General features: G+C 41.9%; 2 protein-coding genes across 3 annotated transcripts in view; one reads left to right on the top strand and one right to left on the bottom strand.

Annotated features, from left to right (window-relative positions):
- The first annotated feature begins 2,927 nt into the window (after positions 1–2,927).
- KIFBP (kinesin family binding protein) overlaps positions 2,928–22,769 on the top strand; it is a 41,233-nt gene continuing 21,391 nt past the window's right edge. For both annotated transcript variants that reach the window (XM_060034891.1, XM_060034889.1), the window contains exons 1-2: positions 2,928–3,410; positions 10,117–10,215. In XM_060034891.1, coding sequence (XP_059890874.1) covers positions 2,985–3,410; positions 10,117–10,215 — 525 coding nt within the window. In that variant the 5' untranslated portion in view covers positions 2,928–2,984. The remainder of the gene's footprint in view (positions 3,411–10,116; positions 10,216–22,769) is intronic.
- On the bottom strand, positions 14,761–15,365 carry LOC132439451 (thymosin beta-4-like). The gene has a single exon (XM_060033746.1). It carries the CDS (start codon positions 15,310–15,312, stop codon positions 15,178–15,180), a length of 135 nt encoding a protein of 44 aa, XP_059889729.1. The 5' UTR covers positions 15,313–15,365; the 3' UTR covers positions 14,761–15,177.

Raw genomic sequence — 22,769 nt, 5'->3', positions numbered from 1 at the left:
CACAACCCCTGCATTGGAAGGCAGAGTCCCAACCACTGGACTGCCAGGGAAGTCCCCATTTGTTCTGTAGATTCTGCCACATTCTGAATTTTGCTGAGACATCTCCATCTGTCACTTTACAAGCTCCTTGTCCCCCTGCATCTAACGTAATAGATAATTAGATCGAGAAGTGTACCCAGTGTCCAGTTGTCCCTCTGTCTTTTGATGTTAACAGCAAGAGGTGATCATTGCCTAAATGTCAGGTCACTGTGTTAATGGTGACCTGTACTCTGTGCCATTCATTGGACAATTTCCACAGGGACTGTTCCCCAAATGGCAGGCAGAACTCTCCCATCTTGAGTTTCCTAGTCCCATGTCTTTGTGTTTCTCAGGTGTGTCTGTCTAAGGATTTATCCTCACATTTATAAAAAATCTTTATTTTAATTTTCATCTGGGCTATTTCAGTTTTCATCTGGGCATTTTTCCAGCTAGGTCTTTAGAGGTCAGCACTGTGTATTGCAGTGGTTTATTGAGCTCCTACTACAAGACAGTATTGCATAATGATTAAAAGTGTGGGCTCTGGAGCAAAACTGCCTATTTATTGTACGTGACCTTTGATAAATTATTAATCTCTCTAGACTTCAATTCCTAATCTGCAGAATGGGAATAATAATAGTATCTCACAGAGTTCTGAGGATTAGATAATTTAAATATAGAATGTTAACTGGTTCATAGTAATGATATACCATTATTAACCATGTGCCAATCACTTTCCTAGTCACAAACAGATATATACTGAGCACTTACTATGACTTTTTTTTTACACTACTGATTTTTTAAATAAATTTAATTTATTTTTGGCTGCATTGGGTCTTTGTTGCTGCGTGCAGGCTTCCTCTAGTTGCAGCGAGCAGGGGCTACTCTTCGTTGCGGTGCGCGGGCTTCTCATTGAGGTGGCTTCTCTTGTGGCAGACCACGGGCTCTAGGCACACAGGCTTCAGTAGTTGTGGGAAGATCTCACATACCGCAGAGCAGCTAAGCCCGTGTGCCACAACTACTGAAGCCTGCGCACCTACGGCCTGTGCTCCGCAGCAAGAGAAGCCACTGCAATGAGAAGCCCGCGCACCGCAACGAAGAGTAGCCCCTGCTCGCTGCAACTAGAGGAAGCCTGCGCGCAGCAACAAAGACCCAATGCAGCCAAAAATAAATAAATAAATAAATAAAATAAAAATAGCAACCTTGTCTCACCTGCTAACGTTCCTTATCTCCTCCTTTGTTTCCATAACACTTACCATCTGACATTACTATATAGTTTATTTAATGTCTTTCCCTATACTAGGGCAGAAAGTTTTTTAGTTGCTGAATTTCCAGATCCTAGAACAGTGCCAGGCAAATAACAGGCATTTTAAATATTTATTGAATGAACGAATTAGTTATTTGAAGTGTTGTGGAAAATGCTCTGATAGGAAGCCAGACTGGCAGCAAGAGTACCTGTTAAAAGTAATTCAGAAGATGATGGTGTAAGTCACTGGAGATGAAAAGTAGACCAATGTAAGAGCTTTTTAGAAGGTGGACTGGAGGTGGCTAGTACTGGGTTTTATATTTAAGGATGAGAGAAGAAAGGAGAGTGAGTGTAGGAAATCATCAGCTTGGTGTATGGTGGTGTCACTCACTGAGATGCAGAACTTAAGAGCAAATTTTGGTGTGGGAGGGAAGGGGTATGTGAAGAGGAAACTGATTAGTTCCAATTTGAACATACTGATATACAGGAGTCAGTGGGACATTCAGGAGCGGTTGTTCCAGTTGAGAGATGAATATTACATTCTGGAGCTCCAGAGTGCCATCTGGCCTGGAGACCCAGGTTTTGGAAGTGAGCAGCCCATGTAATGAAAGTCTTGGAAGTGGGTAAGATCTCCCTGGGACAGAATTTAGGAAAGAATCCTGAGGAGCACTAACATTTATAAAGGACAGATGTTTAATTTCATTTATTCCTAATAATTATTCTGTAGAGGTAAGTAATATTATCATTTATGTTTTACTTGAGAAACCCGAAGCTTAGAAAATTAGAAGCTAATCAGTTTGAAGCTGAGATTCAAACTTTGTGTCTATGAGCCTCCAAAATCAGTGCTCCTTTGTGTATCTCAAAGCATTTTATATACCCAGCTCTTGAGAGTAAACCTTCTCCGGCCTGGCCCTCGCCCCTCGTATTTGACGATAATTTTGGAAAGTTATGTAATGAGAAAAGCCTTGCTTGAAGTGTCTTGTCACAGCTCTGGCACTTAACTCTTGTATTACTTTGAGATGTTGTACATATCCCTACAACCTGTATTTCAGGGTTGAAGTGAAAATACTTTTCGATCACTCAGTGCTTTTTACATTCTTTTTTTTTTTTTTTTTTTTGCCCGCGCCATGTGGCATGCGGCATGTGGGATGTGGGATCTTAGTTCCCTGACCAGGGATCAAACCCGTGTTTCCTGCATTGGGAGCGCGGAGTCTTATCCGCTGGACCATCAGGGAAGTCCCGAAGCTATGCATTAATAACAATACACGGATCCTTGTTACATTTTTATCCAGTGATGGGCTGGGTTATATACTGTCAAAAGGTTTCTGCCTTTCAGCTTATATCAATTAACGAGAGTACTTAACCAGCTATGTTTGTAAACAATATTTCCTTGTGATCTGCTGAAGTCAATCGTATTTTTAAGCATCTACAACTTCACCGGGTCAACAAGAGAGAGACTCACCACCGCAGAGGGCGGGGCTGGAGGTGGGACTATCGTCAGTACAGGTTCCTTTCCATGACAACGGTTGCTATGGTGACTACTGCGCCTTCCCATTGGTCACTGCCAAGCATATTGCCTTTCCCCTGGCGGACGTCATTGGATAGCGTTCTGCAGTGCGCAGGCGTAGGGCTCTCGGGGGCCGTAAGTGAAGTGTCGCAAAGCAGAAGGAAGGCGGGAGTCCTGTTTGCAAACACTGAGGAAACCGAGGCTGTGGAGGACGGTATGGCGGATGCTCCGTGGGCCGAGATTCGTGAGAAATTCCAGGCTGCGCTAGCCTTGTCTCGGGTAGAATTGCATAAAAACCCGGAAAAGGAACCGTACAAATCCAAATACAGCGCCCGGGCGCTGCTGGAAGAGGTCAAGGCTCTGTTGGGCCCTGCGCCTGAAGACGAGGATGAGCGACCTCAGGCCGATGACAGCTTGGGCGCAGGGGACCACGCCTTGGGACTGCCGGCTGAATTGGTGGAGGCCGAGGGGCCCGTCGCCCAGGGGGCAGTGAGGCGGGCGGTTATTGAATTCCATCTCGGGGTGAACCACATCGACACGGAGGAGCTGTCGGCGGGGGAGGAGCATCTGGTGAAATGCCTGAGACTACTGCGCAAGTACCGACTGTCGCACGACTGCGTCTCACTCTACATCCAGGCTCAGGTGAGAGCGAGCCCGGCCCTGGTGTTGGCTGGAGGCTAGTGGGTGGCGAGGGGCCCCAACTCTTGCCGAGACCAAAGGCAAACGTATAAGACACGATTTGTCCCCACGTTTTCGCACTTTTGTGATAAGCGGCTTCCAAACTTCCTCTCCACCCTCTTCGCACACTCCACCAGCATTACTTAATTGCTTTGCGTAGTCGTGGTCAACGCGTTGGTTTCCCGAGACCCTCCAACTCTCCACTATTCCAAATCCTGTTCATTCTGTTAAGAAAAATGCAAGGTAATTTACTTCTTAATTTAAGGTCTCAAGGAAATTGTAAAGAATGACCAGAGTACATTCTTAATTTGAAACAAAGTATCTAAAATCTTACGTTTCTGTTCTTGCCGTAGTCATTCGTTTGCTTCCCAGGGAATTCCTGCCTGTTCTTCAAAACCGATCTCAAGACTCACCTGATACTTGTATATAACTTTCTTTGGATCATTTTGTTCTTAACTGACCTCTTCCTCCTACCTTTGAATTCTTAAAATACTTGTTTCCTATTTATATGGTGCTTGGTTTATTAAGAAATAAGTCTGACATTGTGGTCAGGAACATAACAGTTCAGAATACAAATATGTATGAACTTTTTTTTAAGTTATTTATGTATATTTAATTTATTTACTTATTTATTTTTTGGCTGCGTTGGGTGTTTGTTGCTATGCGCGGGCTTTCTCCAGTTTCAGAGAGCGGGGGCTACGCTTCACTACGGTGCACGGGCTTCTCAATGCGGTGGCTTCTCTTGTTGTGGAGCACCGGCTCTGTAGTTGTGGCACGCAGGCTCAGTAGTTGTGGCTCACGGCCTCTAGAGCGCAGGCTCAGTAGTTATGGCTTACGGGCTTAGCTGCTCCACAGCATGTGGGACCTTCCTGGGCCAGAGCTCGAACCCGTGTCCCCTGCATTGGCAGGTGGATTCTTAACCACTGTGCCACCAGGGAAGCCCTTGTATGAACTTCTTGTGTCAGGTACTTTGCTTAAGTAAGCTCACAAACCCTTATATTCAGTAGTTCAAGTTCCTAGGATGTGTGATCCAGGGAACATTTACCACAATTGATCTTATGGTGAGTAGGTCTCAAAGAAAAACTTCAGAATTAAAAAGGAAATTGTATAGGTTATATTCTGTTATCATGGCCCAATTAAATGAAAAGTTACACATATAACAGGAACTATATCTCTTTTTGCTCACTATTTGTAATCTCAGTCCCTGGCACATAATAGGCCCATTCTAAATATTTGTTGAGTGGATGAATGATCTAATGAAATCCATAAGATATTGAATTCAAACAAAATCTCAGTTATTTGAAATTTTCTTCAACCATTTGGCTGCCTAAAATCTTAATGAACATTTAAAAAAAAGTACTTCAATATCTCAAAAATTGAATTAGAAACCTTCCTTAATGTAATATAGGATCTTCAGTATTTGCTGTATTTTATTGATTTTAATATGCATGTTCTTAAATATATTAATATCTCTGAAATCAGGATCCATCTTACAGCTGATTGATTTTGTGTCATAATTTTCTTGGCAGTGTTTTCTTGTTGATACATAAAATAATTGTGTCTTAAAACTTGTGACATCGTACGCTCAATGAATTACAGTATTTTGAACAGTAAGCCTTTTCTGAAGGGTGAATTATTAGAGATATTTTTACTAAAACCAGGAACAAAACCTTGATTAGATGTTCTGGCCGTTGCAATAGTATAGAAAGCAAATAAGAATATCAGTCTTTAAAAATAAAAATCATCTTTTTTTTTTTTTTTTTTTTTGTGGTACGCGGGCCTCTCACTGTTGTGGCCTCTCCCGTTGCGGAGCACAGGCTCCAGATGTGCAGGCTCAGCGGCCATGGCTCACGGGCCCAGCCGCTCTGTGGCATGTGGGATCTTCCCGGACCGGGGCACGAACCCGTGTCCCCTGCATCGGCAGGTGGACTCTCAACCACTGTGCCACCAGGGAAGCCCCCAAAATCATCATTTTTATATGTGATCCTTATATACCTAAAAAACCTAAAGTCATCAACTGTAAAAGTCTTAGAACTATCAGTCTGATAAAACAGGAGGATATAAGGTAAATATATAATATCAGTAATATTCTATATATAAGCAAGAACTTGTTAAAATATTATTTTTAGAAATTGCATTTACAAAGAGAGTATTGGGGTAATAGAACTGATAATCTTAAAAGGAATGATATACCATGTTCCTAGGTGGCAAGATTAAACATATCATTTTCCTGATGTTCATTTATAGGTCTGATGCAATTCCTGTTGAAATCACAATAGGCTTTCTTTTTTCTTAGAACTGGACAAAATGAATATGTTTATCTGAAAGAATAAAGAAAAGTGAATATAAAAATATGAAAAGAAAAGTAATGCACTGGAACTAGCCTGGGAGGTACAACAGTAGTATTTTAATTAGATTGGGCTTATGCTAGTCTGTTTCTGAACTCTACTGTTCAGTTGATCTGTTTATTCCAATGGCATTACCACTCTATAGCATTTTATTACGTTTAATATTTGCTATATATGATGAGAGATTTGACCTCACTACTAATAAAGCAAACTGAAAGAATGAGATAGAAAAATTGTATCACATTGGCAGAAATTATTAAAGATATTGGTTACGTTTATTGTTGGAGAAACAATGAGGAGATGGATACTGCCCATTAGCATTATCGCTAGTGGAAATATAAATTCATAGAACTTTCTGGAGATCAGTAGGTATCAAAACTCTTGAGTCAAGACTTTGACTTAGGGCTTCCCTGGTGTCGCAGTGATTAAGAATCCGCCTGTCAATGCAGGGGATACGGGTTTGAGCCCTGGTCCTTGAAGACCCCACATGCCACAGAGCAGCTAAGCCTGTGCGCCACAACTACTGAGCCTGCGCTCTAGAGCCCGTGAGCCACAACTACTGAGCCCACGAGCCGCAACTACTGAAGCCCGCGCTCCTAGAGCCCGTGCTCCGCAACAAGAGAAGCCACCACAATGAGAGGCCCACGCACCGCAACAAAGAGTAGACCCCGCTTGCCGCAACTAGAGAAAGCCCACGCGCAGCAATGAAGACCCAATGCAGCCAAAAATAAATAAATAAAATAAGTAGTTAAAAAAAAAAAAGACTTAAAAATTCCACATCAATATTCTAAAATAATATTGAGACAGGTATGCAAAGGTAGGTTAACATGGATGTTTGTCACAGCATTGTTAGTTTCAAAAAAGAATAAATTAAACATTAGTGAGATCTATAGTTAAATAAATACTGGTACATCCATACAGAAGAACAATATGCAGCCATTAGAAATAATGATTTATACTTGTTAACCAAAACTATCAATACTAAGAAGAGAGGGAAGACTAAAAGGCATGTTTGGAATTACATAGAGTGATTCTATTTTGGCAAAAGACTACCTGTGTGTGTGTATGTATGTGTAGGAAAAAGTTTGAAAGTATCAGTCCATGGGAATTTGTGATATTCTGACTCTTTTGTCTCAATCTGGTGTCTCCTTCCTGGGAAACTACAGATATACAGGACCTGGACCCACATTAGATTATCAAGGGAGACTGTCCCCATCTACCTTCCCCAGAAGAAGGGGGCCTTAGGAATGGTTTTTATCTGGTTTTCCTTCTAATTTGTGCTATCAGCAATATACACTTGCATTTCCTGAGTGAAATTTAACTTGACAAATTAGTAGATTATTCTCCCCACTGCCAGGATACATATATATAAGGAGGGCGGTTTTTGTGTGTTTATAGCTTTATTGAGGTACAGTTGATGTACAGTAGACTGCACATATCTAAAGTATACAATTTGATGAACTTTGACATCTTTATATTCTCATGAAACAGTTACTGCAATCAAGGTAATGAACATATCCATCACCACTAAAAGTTTCCTTGTGTCCCTTTGTAATTCCTCTCTCACTCCTTTATTCTGTCTCCCTTCTCCTTGCCCTCCTCCACCACATTTTCTAGAATTTCATAATGGAATCATATGGTGTATACTCTTCTTCTGGTCTGACTTCTTTCAATCCGCATCATTATTTCATTGCTGCATCTGAGATGATTTTTTTTCTTCCTTTTTTAGTCTGTTAATATGGTGAATTACATTGATTGATTTTCCAATGTTAAACCAACCTTTCTTTCCTGTGATAAACTCCACTTGGAGTTTTTGCCAAGCCAAACGAGTAAAATATTACTCTTTTATATATTGTTGGACTGGATTTGCTAAAATTTTGTTAATATTTTTTGTCTCTTTGCTCATGAAGGATATCAGTCTGTAGTTTTCTTGTTGTGTCTTTGGTTTGGTATGAGATGGGAAGTGTTCTTTCCTCTTTGCTTTTCTTGATGAATTTGTGTAGAGTTGGTATTATTTTTTCCTTACGTTTTTGGTAGAATTCACCAGTAGTACTTTTTTAGCAGTTTTTGTTTTATATTTATTTTTTTCATTACCTATTCTGTTATCCCAAGGGCAAGAACATGATGTTGCTTTGTGAATGATACAGTACTTTCTGATGTATTATGGGATTTATATTGTAAAAATAATTCATGTAGAATGTCAAAAGCAGTCACCTATGTGGAGTAAACACTGAAAAAAACATTAACACTATTAATTTTGAAAAATCAAATCAGTTCTAGATCCCTTGCATGGTCCTTAACTTCAGGACCTCAATAGGTTATGGTTAAAAAAAGCCTTTAGTCGTTTGTAGACACACTCTAGGGTCTCTACTTGATTTAAGATTTATCACACACCAGAGTTGTTGCTTTCTGTGGCACAGCCTACCCTGGATCTAGCAGCCTAAATGCATCACCATCCCGTCAAAATAGAGTAAATGTGGCTAACCAGTTCCTGGTAGTGGATGTGTCGCTAATCTGTCTAGGCTAGGTACAGTCTGCTGGGGTTGTGCTGGTGTCATGGCCAAATGGAGTATCTCAAGGACTGTTGTCAGAGGAAAAATAAGCTGACCTAGGGAGTGAGAAAAGGTGACTTGTGGATTCATTTCTAAATTCAAGAAATGAATATTAAGGGAGATTATATTCTCTGAGGCTAGGTGGGCAGAATAATCGGTAAATTAGTAGTGGGCCAGAGCCCTTTAAGCTTCCCCAGGGTACCGCAAAGGATTGCATAAGTAATATAGAGGAGAGAACTGCCCAATCTCAGTAATTTATCACTATGACCTACCTGCAGTCCTAGACACTGAGAACTGATCAAGTCACTTAAAAAAAATTATAGAATAGGTATATTACGTGAAGCCATGAGACCAGAGGTCTGTGTTTCAGGGCAGTGATCATGTCACCTTTAAACTGTAGGGTTTCTAAACATGTTTTTTTGTGTCATGTACCCCTTTTGCAATCTACTGAAGCCTGTATTTCATGAAACAGAATAATGATTTTAAATGTATAAAATAAAATGTAGGGGTTATAAAAGAAACCAATAACATAGAAGTTACTAAAATATTTTTTAAAACAAATGTATGATATAGTGATACATGAGCTTCCTTATTAACACATTAAATAACATCTGTGTCTAATAACTTCCATAATTTTAAAGTACTAATGAATATAAATGGTATTTTGAGATATCTGCAAGCTATAATATGAAGATTTTTTTCACTTCTATAGGCCACAGAAATCCCAGGTACTGTAATACTGTTTCATAGGACATAGTGAAAATAAGTTTGTAATAGTTCTCCATCTACATTCATAGACTCTGAATTCTCTTCATGGGTAACTTGTGGGTCCTTGGGCCCAGGTTAAGAATTTGCTTTAAAAACTTTGTTTTCCTTATTCTGTTCCCTTCCCTAGGGAGGTAAGCAAAAGATGTTGGAAGCCCAGCCTCAGAGGTATCCCTGTGCCTGAAAGCCTGTCACAAGCGTTGGGAGGCAGAGTAACCCGTCTAAAGGGGAGCTAGTCTTGAATTCTGACCATGTAAACAGGCCTGATTTTCCCTATACAGAGTCTGATAAAAAGAGTCCTGTGGCAGGGGAAAAACTGGCTTAGTTTTTAAAATGTAACATTGTACCCCTAAATGTAGCAGATTGAAACAACAAACTTTTATTATAACAGGAATCCAGGCATGGCTTAGCTAGTAGCTTCTGGCTCAAGGTCTCTCATCAGATTGTTGGCCTGCTTGGGACTGCACTTGAAGGCTCAGCTTGGGGAGAACCTGCTTACAAGCTCACTCATGTGGTTGCTGGCAGGATTCAGTTTCTTACAGGTTGTTGGTCTGAGGGGCCTCGATTCCTTGCTGGCTGTTGACCTCCCAGACCATGTGAGTCTATCCATAGGGTGGCTCAGAATATGGCATTTGGCTTCCCTCAGAGAGTACAAGCAAGAGGGAGCACCCAAAATGGAACCACAGTGTTTTGTAACCTGATGTTGGAAGAGACCTTCTATCACTTTTGCCATATTCTATTTGTTAGAAGCAAGTCACTAAATCCAGCCCAGACTTAAGGGGAAGAGATTATACTGGGCATGAGCACCAGGAGGCAGGAATCACCAGGGAATCCATCTTAGTGGCTGCCTCCCACGACATAAGGACAGTAGTATTATGAATAATTAATTCATGGTTAATCAGACTGTGGTATTGATACTATCTGATAGGTAAGTATTGACTTTGAAACTATGAAAACTACTTCATTGGAAGATTTATATTGTCATTATTTGTTTTTATTTTCCAGAATAACCTGGGTATCTTGTGGTCTGAAAGAGAAGAAATTGAAACTGCACAAGCTTATCTAGAATCATCAGAAGCTCTATATAATCAGTATATGAAAGAGGTATGTTGCATGTCAGATAAATTTTAATCTTTTTTTTAAAAAAAATATTTGTTTGGCTGCACTGGGTCTTAGTTGTGGCACGTGGGATCTTCATTGCAGTGTGCGGGAACTTCTGGTTGCGGCGTGTGGGATCTAGTTCCCTGACCAGGGATCCAACCTGGGCCCCCTGCATTGGGAGCCTGTAGTCTTAACCGCTGGACCACCAGGGAAGTCCCTAAATTTTAATCTTTGATTGAAACTAGTCAAGAATTGACATTAAGAATTCCTCACTCATAATATTGGAATATGACTTTTCAGTATACTTTGGGACCTCTCTATAGAGCTGTCTAGGTGGTCATCTAATAGCTGAAATTATTTTATATTAAAAACTTCAGAGTTCTTAAAAATAACCCTTGGATAAGGTCTAATGGCAGCCTTAATCCAAATATAATTGTGTAAGAAATATTATTCTAATATCCTAAAATACTGATATTTGCATGTTTTCATCTATAATCTAAAATTTCTGTTTTGATTTCCACTGAGGATAGCAGTGCTTAAAGGAAGGCAAACAACTACCTAAGCACAATATATGAAATATTGGAGGCACTGGTTCTCAAATTTCAGCATGCATCAGAATCACCTGGAGGACTTGTTAACACACAATGCTCATCCCCAGACTCTGATTCAGTAGGTCTGGGTTGGGACTTGAGAATTTGCATTTTTAACAAGGTGCCAGGTGCTGCTGCTAGTTTGAGTACTGCACTTTGAGAACCACTGCTTCAGGGCAGTGATTTTCAATAACTTTTTTTTTTTTTAACTGTAAAACCCTTCTGAAATACAGTATGTAAAAACTGATTGAGGTACTCTGGTTAAAAAGGTCAGAAGAACCCTGAGCCCAATCCACTACAGATACCTTCTTCCCTCCCCATTGTGGTAGTACAAAAGAGATGCTGTAGAACTTCTAGGGCTCTGGAGAGCCTAGATTGAAAACTTTTACTTTAGAGGGTCACGGTCCTACAAAGGTGAACTTTGTAACACCACTGTGTTACCGTTCATTTCCTTAGTAAATTTTACCTACCACTTGGCAACCTGGAGGAGGCTATACATGTTTGGGGGCAAGGAGGTAGATAGGAAATCTCTGTACCTTCCACTCAGCTCTGCTGTGAACCTAACACTGCTCTAAAAAATGAAGTCTATTAAAAAAAACTTGGCAGTCTTCTAAAATTAAAATGGATTTAGTTAATTTTGTTTTGAGGCTATGTGTAGCACTTCTTTCTTTTTTTTAATATTTATTTTTGGCGCTTTGGGTCTTCGTTGCTGCATGTGGGCTTTCTCTAGTTGTGATGAGCGGGGTCTACTCTTCGTTGCAGCACGCAGGCTTCTCATTGCAGTGGCTTCTCTTGTTGCGGAGCATGGGCTCTAAGCATGCAGGCTTCAGTGGTTGTGGCACGCAGGCTTCAGTGGTTGTGGCACACAGGCTTCAGTAGTTGTGGCTCACAGGCTCTAGAGCGCAGGCTCAGTAGTTGTGGCACACGGGCTTAGTTGCTCCACGGCATGTGGGATCTTCGCAGACCAGGGCTAGAACCTGTGTCTCTGGCATTGGTAGGCGGATTCTTAACCACTGCGCCACCAGGGAAGTCCCAAGCACGTCTTTAAATAACCAGATATTTTGAGGTTTTTCAAGCCCACGGTTAAGAATCAATGTCTTATCAAGTTCACCAGTGATTTATACTTTGCCAAATTTAGTGGTAAATTCTTAGTCCTCATCTTATTTGACCTATCGGTAGCATTTGGCATAGTTGATCAATCTAGCCTCTGGCTCAGTTGATTAGTCTCTCTTCCTTGACATACTTTTTAAGTTTAGCTGCTGCTTGTCTGTTTTTCCTTCTTTTCAGTCCTTGTTGCATCCTCCTTATATCCCCAACCTTTGAACAGTGGGGTACCCAGAGTTCAGTGTTCCGATGTCTTCTCTTTCCATCTGCATTCATTCCCTTGTTCTAAATATCATCTCTGTGCTGATGACTCCCAAATTATATCCGCAGTCTGTACCTCTCTAATTGCAGACTTGTCTGTCCAACTGCTGATTTGGCACTTGTACTTTTTATGGGGTAGGTATCTCTAAAACTACTAACACTGAGTTTCTGATAGCCTTCCTCTCCCTACCTTGCTTGCTATAAACACCAGCTTCTTTCTTCAGTTGTTGAGGCCTAAAACCTTGGAGATGCCTCTTCTCCTCACACTATCTAATACGTCAGCAAATTCTGTTGGTTTCACTTTTAAATTCTGTCTAGAATCAGACCACTGCTGTCACCATCATCTCTTGTTGTAGTCTCCTAGTTGGTCTTCCTGCTGTCATACCCCCTTCAGTTCAAAGGTATATTAGACCACATCACTCCTTTCCTCAAAATTTTCAGTGGTTTTCCCATCTTACTCAGACTCCAAAGACCCTTGAAGACCGGCAAGTTCGGCAAGTTCATTTTCTGATCTGGCTACTATTACTTCTCTGATTTCATCTACTATTCTCCCCTGTCTTGTTCTGTTCTAGCTATACTGGCCATCTTGTTCTAAAACACAGCAGACAAGCTCCCAACTCAGGGCCTTTGCCCTTCTCTGTTTCCTCTGCTAATGCCACTCTTCCCCTAGATATCTACCTGGGTCACTCCCTCATTTCTTTCAGATTTTTTTTAAATAAATTTATTTGTTTATTTTTGGCTGCGTTGGGTCTTCATTGCTGCGCGTGTGGGCTTTCTCTAGTTGTGGAGAGCGGGGGCTACTCTTCGTTGAGGTGCACACGGGCTTCAGTAGATGTGATCGCAGGCTCTAGAGCGCAGGCGCACGGGCTTAGTTGCTCCGCGGCATGTGGGATCTTTCTGGACCAGGGCACGAACCCATGTCCCCTGCATTGGCAGGCGGATTCTTAACCACTGCGCCACCAGGGAAGCCCCATTTCTTTTAGATTTTGACTCAGACATCTCCCATCTAGTGAGGACTCGTTGGCCACTCATCTGACACTGTAGACCACCCCTCCGCAGCACTTCCTATCCTATCCCCCTTTCCTGCTGTTTTTGCTTTGCACTTATCACTAACATATTCATTTTAATGATTTATTTATCACCCATCTTCAGTACTGGAAAGATAAGCTCCAGGACAACAAGGATATTTTTACTATTATATTCACTGCAGCATCTAGAACAGTATCTATTTCTTGATAACGAATGATATTCTGCCTTGTTCATCCAGATCAACCAAAAAAAGAACAGTGTTACTACCGTGTGAATGCTTGAATGAATTTAATGGAGGGTTTCAGTTTTAAAATATGTAAGGTAGTGTTCAGTTGGAGAAGTTTAATTGCTTATATGGTTTTCTGCTTGTTTGGTAACAGTCAATAATTAATAATTCTGAATAAAAATATTTTTAATATTTCATAAATTATTGACCTAATGGTGGCAGAAGTTAGAATGTCATTTTTAAAAATCTATAGATACAAAATGTAGTTCTAGATAAAGGAGAGATCTAAACAGTGTGGAGAATCACTGAATTTGAAGATAGGAAACCTGGGATTTCTAGTTTGACTTTGGTTGTAACGAACTGACTTGGGAGAATTCAAATTTTCTGTGCCACCTAGTCCTCATTTGTAAGATGGGGATACCCCTCCTGTCTCAACAATACAGAAGTGTTACGGGGATCAGATAATAAAGTAGTTAATGCAGAGTCACTAAAAATACACTATCTAATAATTGCAGAATGGTTAAATAAATTATGATACTCTTAGCAAGGGAATGTGATATAACCATTAAAATGATAAATATTTAGATCATCAATACATGGAAAAGGTGTATAATATGTACACCTTGATTACAACTATATTAACATTTTTCCTGGTAAGGCCCTGCAAAGATGAACTAGATGATATAAAACTAACATTTTAGTTTCATAAAACTAACATTTTAGTTTTAGACGATGTAACTAATAAAAACTAGTATTTATTGAGTGCTTAAGCAGGCTACATTTTATTCTCACAACAATACTATGAAAGAGGTACTGTTATTCTCATTTATAGGTAAGGAGTTTGTGATTCAATGAGGTTAGCATATACTATGTGACACAATCAGAATTTAAATATGGTTCATCTGACCCCAAACTTTGGTTCTTTCTACTCTACCATGCTACCTTCCAAGGTAATATTATAGTTAAATATTTAGTGTATTAAAGGGATTCTTTTTCTCCATAAAATTGCTCAAATATAGAATAATAAAAAAGAAAATGTAGTTGTGAAGAGTTATTTATTAGTAGGTTTTGGGTGGGGGGGTGGTAAAGAGACACAATCTTATAAGCCAGAGGGATTTTCAACATTGATTCATTCATTTATTTTCAGATTTGAGATATACTTGATGTATATACTACTGTGTACGTTTAAGATGTACAGTGTGATGATTTGATTCACAGATACATTGCAAATGATTACCATAACAGGGTTAGTTAACACCTCCATCACCTCACATAATTACCTTTTTTTTTGTTTTTGTTTTTGTGATGAGAATATTTAAGATTTACTATCTTAGCAACTTTTTTTTTTCAGGTTTTAAAACTTTTTATTTGCATATTAAAAAAATTGTGCATTCCAATAATTAAAATCATTTGAACAACAACAAAAAAAAATGGCACTGATTAAACTGCATTTTACAGCCCGCAGGACACCCTGCACCAGCTTGCTCTTTACTCTAGATTTCACTGTCGTCCCACCCAGCCTCCTTCACCAACATGCAAGTTCTTTTCCTTCCCTGCCAGCCAGACAGGCGGATGGGAAGCAGGCGCGGCCTTCGTTGTCAGTAGTTCTCCATTCTTTGATGTGAAAAAGGGCAGCACAGTCATTTAAACTTGATCCAACCTCTTTGCATCTTACAAAGTTAAACAGCTAAAAGAAGTAAAATAAGAAGGCAATGCTCGTGGAATGTACAGTGCATATTGGCGGCGCACGCCTCATTACGACTCGCCTGCTTGCTTCTCCTGTTCAGTCGTTTCTTGTGAAGGCAGTGGATTTTTCTCTTTCGTTTCTGTTTTCTTCAGTTTCGACTTATCGAATTTCTCAATCTCAGCCATATCGGGTTTGTCAGACATGGCTGCAGAGGAAGCGGAGCGAGTTACGAGCGAACGAGGTCCGACCTGCTCAGTGGTCGCCGCCGAGTCTATCTTAGCAACTTTTGAGTATACAGTACAGTATTTTTTTTTTTAAGATTTATTATTTATTTATTTATTTTTGGCTGCATCGGATCTTAGTTGCGGCACACGGGATCTTTGTTGAGGCATGCGGGATTTTTCATTGCAGTGCACGGGCTTCTCTCTAGTTGTGGCTTGTGGGTTTTCTCTTCTCTAGTTGTGGCGTGCGGGCTCCAGGGCGCGTGGGCTCTGTAGTTGTGGCATGCAGGCTCTCTAGTTGAGGTGCACGAGCTCAGTAGTTGTGGCGTGTGGGCTTAGTTGTTCTGCGGTATGTGGGATCTTAGTTCTCTGACCAGGGATCAGACCCGTGTCCCCTGCATTGGAAGGCAGATTCTTTACCACTGGACCACCAGTGAAGTCCCTACAATACAGAAGTATTAACTGTAGTTAACATGGTGTACAATTAGATCCCCAGAACTTATTAATCTTATAACTGGAAGTTTGTACCCTTTGCCAAACATTTCCCCATTTCCCCCATCACCTCAGCCCCTGGCAACCACCGTTCTACTCTGTTTCTAGTTCACCATTTTTTTTTTTTTTTTTTAAGATTCCACGTACAAGTGATACCATACAGTATTTGGAAGATGACCATTTTAAAAGCATTTGGCACACATTATAAAATTGCTTTCCAAAAAGACTACTAATGTATCCTTACTCCACTAGTGTATGAGAATTCTCGTCTCCTTCACAACTTTTCCTTATATAGCTTTAAAAAAAAGTCTTTGCTAATATAGGCAGAATGGTCTCATTTTAACTCAAATTTCTTTGATTAAAGAGATTAATTTTAAAATATTATTTTCTGTTTGTATTTTCTCTTTTGAAAGTGTTCATGGTTTTTTACATTTATTTACTCATTTGTGTTTTCTTGCTAATTTTTTGCTCTTTTATGTTAAATCTTTTAAAATTGAGTTATAATTGGCATATGACATATTAGTTTAAGGTGTACAACATAATGATTCAAAATATGTATATATTATGAAATGATCACCACAGTAAGTCTTGTTAATACTCATCACCACACATTTTACAATTTTTTCTTGTGAGAACTTTTAAAAGCCACTCTCTTAGCAACTTTCAGATATACAATACAGAATTAAAAAAAAAATTTTATTGGAGTATAGTTGATTTACAGTGCTGTATTAGTTTCAGGTGTACAGCAAAGTGAATCAGTTATACATATGCATATATCCACTCTTTTTTAGATTGTTTTCCCATAAGGGCCATTGCAGAGTATTGAGTAGAGTTCCCTGTGCTGTACAGTAGGTCCTTATTCGTTATCTATTTTATATATAGTAGTGTGTATATGTCAATCCCAATCTTCCAATTTATCCCTTCCCCCCACTTACCCCCTGGTAACCATAAGTTTGTTTTCTACACCTGCAACTCTATTTCTGTTTTGTAGATAAGTACATTTGTATCTTTTTTTTTTTTTTTTGGCCGTGCCCCACGGCGTGCAGGATCTTAGCTCCTTGACCAGGGATTGAACCCATACCCACTGCAGTGGAAATGGTAGAGTCTTAACCACTGGACCCATTGTGTGCAGGATCTTAGTTCCTTGACCAGGGATTGAACCCATTCCCACTTCAGTGGAAACAGTAGAGTCTTAACCACTGGACCACCAGAGAAGTCCTTGTACCCTTTTCTTAGATTCCACATATAAACAATATCATATAATATTTGTCTTTCTCTATCTGACTTACTTCACTCACTATGACAATCTCTAGGTCCATCGATGTTGATGCAAGTGGCATTATTTCGCTCCTTTTTATGGCTAATATTCCATTGTATATATGTACCACATCTTTATCCATTCATCTGTCGATGGACATTTAGGTTGGTTCCATTTCCTGGCTATTGAAAATAGTGCTGCAGTGAACACTGGGGTGCATGTATCTTTTCCAGTTTTGGTTTTCTCTGGATATGTGCCCAGGAGTGGATTGCTGGATCATGCAGAATTATTAACTGTAGTCACCATGCTATACATTATATCCCCAGGCCTTATTTATTTTATAACTGGAAGTTTGAATCTTTTGACTGCCTTCATTTGCCCTTTCTGACCACCCCCCAACCTTTTGCTTCTAGAAACCACAAACCTAATCTGTTCTATGTATCTGTGAGGTGGTTGGTTGAAGATTCCACACGTGAGATCACTGGTAGTATTTGTCTTTCCTTGTCTGACTTACTTCACTTTGCATAACATCCTCAAGTTCTATCCATGTTGCAAGTGGCAAGATTTCCTTCTTTTTTTTTTTTTTTTTTTTGTGGTACGCGGGTCTCTCACTGATGTGGCCTCTCCCGTTGTGGAGCACAGGCTCTGGACGCGCAGGCTCAGCGGCCATGGCTCACGGGCCCAGCCGCTCTGGACACACAGGCTCAGCGGCCATGGCTTACAGGCTCAGCCACTCCGCGGCATGTGGGATCTTCCCGGACCGGGGCACAAACCCGTGTCCCCTGCATCGGCAGGCGGACTCTCAACCACTGCGCCACCAGGGAAGCCCTATTTTGTTCTTTTTTATGGCTAAGTACCTTATAAATCATTTTTCAGTACAGTTTCGTGGCATGAAGTGCAACTCATATTGGGCAATTATGACCACTACTGCGCTTTCTGGGTAGCAGTCTACCAGTTTTCCTTTAAGGAACCACCGACCCCCAAGTCCCTGTCCATGTGGTTTGGTGGGGCTTCCCCTGTTTCAGCTCCAACGGTGCATATGAAATTCATGCCTGGCCAGTGAAAGTTGTCTCCCAGGCCAGAGTAGTTGGCCCAGGGACAGTCTTGGAAGGAAGCTGGGTGAATCAGAGTCAATGCTCATCATCCTGGGTTGTGCTAAAGTACTGGGAGAGGGGACTGCCATGCTGCTAAGCTGGCAGGATGTAAGCCTGGTGATGCGGGGTCCTGTTCATAGAAGGAGGTGCCTGAAAACCAAGAGAGGAAAGTAGATCCAAGAAGTGAAGAAAGACACAGGCCTCAGTTATTTAAGCCAATATATTTCTTTTCTTCTCCTTCTCCTCCCTCTCCCTCTCCTTCTCCGCTTTTGTTTTTGCTTTTGTTATTGTTGTTGTTGTTGTTTGCTTGCAAGGAGTTCCAACTAACTAGCCCAGTATGGCAGGCAGAATAATGGCCTCCCCAAGATGTCTCTGTCCTAATCATCCTAATCCTTGGAACCTGTTACCTTACATGGCCAAGGGCAATTAAGGTTGCAGATGGAATTAATGCTGCTAATCAGGTGATCTTAAAAGAGGGAGTGGCCTGGATTATCCAGGTGGGACCCATGTTATCACAAGCGTCTTTAAAAATGGAAGCCAGAGGCAGAAGGAAAGTTCAGGGTGATGTGGTGTGAGAAGGTGCGGTTTGCCTTTGCTGGCTTTGAAGATGGACTAAAGGGCCCCAAGCCGAGGAATGCAGAAGCCGGAAAAGGTAAGGGAGCAGATTCTCCTCTGGAGTTTCCAGAAAGAAAGGCAGCCCTGCCAACACCTTAGTTTCAGCCCGGTGAGACCCATGTCAGACTTTTAGCCTATAGAACTATAAGGGGACACATTTGGGTCATTTTAAGCCACCAAGTTTTGGGCAGTTCGTTACAGCAGCCACCAACAGTGTGGTGATTTGTTACAGTTAAGCTGAGAAAATTAAACACCGTGCGTTCTACCCGTTGCCTCCCAACGCTGCCCTGTGAAAGCACAGCCGGTGGTTCCACACGCCCGTGGGCCAAGCCCACAGTCCTCACCGGGAATTGAGGGCTTGCGTGGGCCGCCTGGCCGGCCTCAGCCTATTTTTCCAGACTCATGTCTCCATCCGTGCTTCTTTCAGTAGTTTCTTCAGCTAGGGTTACTCTTCTCACTTTCCTCTCCAGGCCCTTGGTGTTGAGTCTGAGCCGCCCCTCCTTTCCAGCCCTCCCCCCACCGATGATGCCTTGCTCTCCTTTCTGCCATTGTAGCACTCCGACACGCCCGTCCCTTCCTTCAGGGCTCAGCTCTCGTCGCACCTGCCCGCACAAACCCTCATTTGGGCCTGGACACTCCTGCCTAAAGCTGTGATAGTTTCAGATGTGCGAGGACTATGGGTTGTCCCCTTGGTGCTGTGTTCCTGGTCCTGGAGGGACCTGCCCAGGCTGGGCATCTGGTGCTCTCAGCACTTCCAAGCCCTGCTTCTTGGGAGAAAACGGGCTCTGAGAGGGCAAGCGATGCCCCCCAAAGCCTCCTAGCCTTCAGTCCATAGGTCTTTCCACTTTTCCCTGCGGCCTTCAGGCCCTCAGTAGAGATGTTGCACGTGTGATTGCTTGATCGTTTCCTCAATGCGGCTGGATGACTCACCAACCTCCACAGGCCAGCCATCCCTGCCTGCGTTCAGCAGGGCTCCCTCCCTCAATGTCCCCAAGCTGAAACCGCAGAAATGCGTCTGGGGTAGGGGGAGCCTCCAAGAACCTCCACTTTTTTATGTCTCAGGGCAGAAAGAATCCATCGAGAGGCAAAGTGATAGAAGTGATTTATTAGAATAGGACACTTGTGAGGCTTACAAGCAGGTGAGCAAGGGAGTGCTGTACCCTGAGAACGTAGTGGGCTACAGTTTTATAATCAAAATTGGGGAGGGGGAGAAGGCCACCTTCTTCCTCGTTCTTTTTTTTTGGGGGGCGGTATGCGGTCCTCTCACTGTTGTGGCCTCTCCTGTTGCGGGGTACAGGCTGCGGATGCGCAGGCTCAGAGGCCATGGCTCACGGGCTCAGCCGCGCCGGACGCGCAGGCTCAGCGGCCATGGCTCACAGGCCCAGCCACTCCGCGGCATGTGGGATCTTCCCGGACCGGGGCACGAACCCGTGTCCCCTGCGTCGGCAGGCGGACTCTCAACCACTGTGCCACCAGGGAAGCCCTCTTCTTCTTTTTTTTAATGGCTGAATGATGCTCCATTGTGTGTGTGTGTATACACATTTTCTTTATCCATTCATCCACTGACAGACACTAAGTTGTTTCCATGTTTGGCTATTGTAAATGTTGCAGTGAACATGGGGTGCAGATAACTTTTCAAGTTAGTGTTTTTGTTTCCCTTGGATAAATAAACAGAAGTGGAATTGCTGGATCACATGGTAGTTCTATTTTTAATTTTTTTTTTGCGGTACGCGGGCCTCTCACTGCTGTGGCCTCTCCCGCTGCGGAGCACAGGCTCCGGACGCACAGGCTCAGCGGCCATGGCTCACAGGCCTAGCCGCTCCGCGGCATGTGGGATCTTCCCGGACCGGGGCACTAACCCGTGTCCCCTGCATCGGCAGGTGGACTCCCAACCACTGTGCCACTAGGGAAGCCCTATTTTTAACTTTTTGAGGAACCTCCAGTTGTTTTCTATAGTGGTGGCACCAATTTGCATTCCAACCAACAGTGCAGCAGGGTTCTCTTTTCTCCACATCCTTGTCAACACTTGTTATTTCTTGTGTTTTTAATAATAGCCATTCTAACAGGTATGAGATAATATTTCATTGTGGTTTTGATTTGCATTTCCCTGATGATTAGTGATGTTGAGCGCGCTTTCATGTGTGTGTTGGCCATCTGTATGTCTCCTTTGGAAAAATTCAGATCTTTTGCCCATGTTCTAATCAGATTTCTTTTTTTTTTGGCTATTGAGTTGAATGAGTTCTTTATATATTTTGGATATTAACCCCTTATTGCATATATGATTTGCACATATTTTCTTCCGTTTGATAGGTTGCCTTTTCATTTTGTTGATGGTTTCCTTTGCTGTGCAGAAGTTTTTTTTTAAATGTTTGATGTATTCCCACTTATTGATACTTTATTTATTTAACAAACATTTATAGTAGCACTTGTGGACACTGTTACAGGTGATTTACAAATTTTAACTCATTTAATTCTCACGACAACTTAAGAGGTAGATTTTTTTTTTTTTTTTTCTGTATGCGGGCCTCTCACTGTTGTGGCCTCTCCTGTTGCGGAGCACAGGCTCCGGACGCACAGGCTCAATGGCCATGGCTCACAGGCCCAGCCGCTCCGTGGCATGTGGGTTCCTCCCAGACCGGGGCACGAACCCGTGTCCCCTGCATCAGCAGGCAGACTCTCAACCACTGCGCCACCAGGGAAGCCCAAGAGGTAGATATTTTTATTATTTTATAGGTGAGGGAACACATGCACAAGAGATTACATGACTTGCCCAAGTCCACACACCAGTAAGTGGCAAAGCTGGGGTTACAACCTATTGTTAACGTGGTCTGACTCCACACCACACACTTTTAACCACTATATCCTACTGCCTCCCTTAGTAGTTGGACTTAGTCTAAAACACAAGTATGAAGTGCTCCTTTAAGAACTGTGTAGTGTAGCGAGGACTCCATATCTGTACCAAAATAATGATGGCAGATAAAAGAAATGTGCTGTAAGCAGAATGCATAGACTAAGCGTTCCTATTTGCTTTGTCGGTTTAATTCACTAGACATTTATTGTTTTTACTTTGTGCCAGGTACTATGCATAATGCAGGGGAATCAAATATGAATAAAATATGGTCCTGACGCATGACAAGCTTCCCCTGGAGGAGAAAGATTGGAGCAAATCAACATGTTAATTACACCCACAAGAAATTTTAAAATGTACTTTTAGGTTTTTTTTTTTTTTGGTTGCGTTGGGTCTTTCTCTAGTTGATGCGTACGGGCTTTCTTTAGTTGGCGGTGAGCAGGGGCTATTCTTCGTTGTGGTGCCCGGGCTTCTCATTGCGGTGGCTTCTCGTTGTGAAGCATGGGCTCTAGGCGTGCGGGCTTCAGTAGTTGTGGGGCGTGGGCTTAGCTCGTAGGCCCTAGAGCGCAGGCTCAGTAGTTGTGGTGCACAGGCTTAGTTGCTCCGTGGCATGTGGGATCTTCCCAGACCAGGGATCGAACCTGTGTCCCCTGCCTTGGCAGGCGGATTCTTAACCACTGCGCCACCAGGGAAGTCCCTAGTTTTTTTTTTAATTTTTATTTATTAAAAAAAAATATATTTTTTAACATTTATTTATTTATTTGGCTGTGCCGGGTCTTAGTTATGGCATGTGTGGGATCTTTAGTTGCAGCATGCAGGATCTAGTTCCCTGACCAGGGACTGAACCCGGGCCCCCTGCATTGGAAGCGCAGAGTCTTAACCACTGGACCACTAGGGAAGTCCCTAATTTTTATTTTATACTGGAGTATCATTGATTAACAATGTTGTGTTAGTTTCAGGTATACAGCAAAGTGATTCAGTTATACAAGTATCTATTCTTTTTCAAATTCTTTTCCCATTTAGGTTATTACAGAATGTTGAGCAGAGTTCCCTGTGCTATACAGTAGGTCCTTGTTGGTTATCTATTTTATTTTTCTTTTTTCTTTCCTTTCCTTTTTTCTTTCTTTTCTTT

The sequence above is a fragment of the Delphinus delphis genome, chromosome 16 (genome assembly GCF_949987515.2).
Source record: "Delphinus delphis chromosome 16, mDelDel1.2, whole genome shotgun sequence".
NCBI lineage: Eukaryota > Metazoa > Chordata > Mammalia > Artiodactyla > Delphinidae > Delphinus > Delphinus delphis.
Note: the sequence above shows the minus strand (reverse complement) of the source record. Positions and strands in the feature narration are given on the sequence as shown.

Bases quoted from the DNA above. Each gene is read 5' to 3' on its own strand.
- LOC132439451 (XM_060033746.1), bottom strand. From the start codon at position 15,312: ATGTCTGACAAACCCGATATGGCTGAGATTGAGAAATTCGATAAGTCG.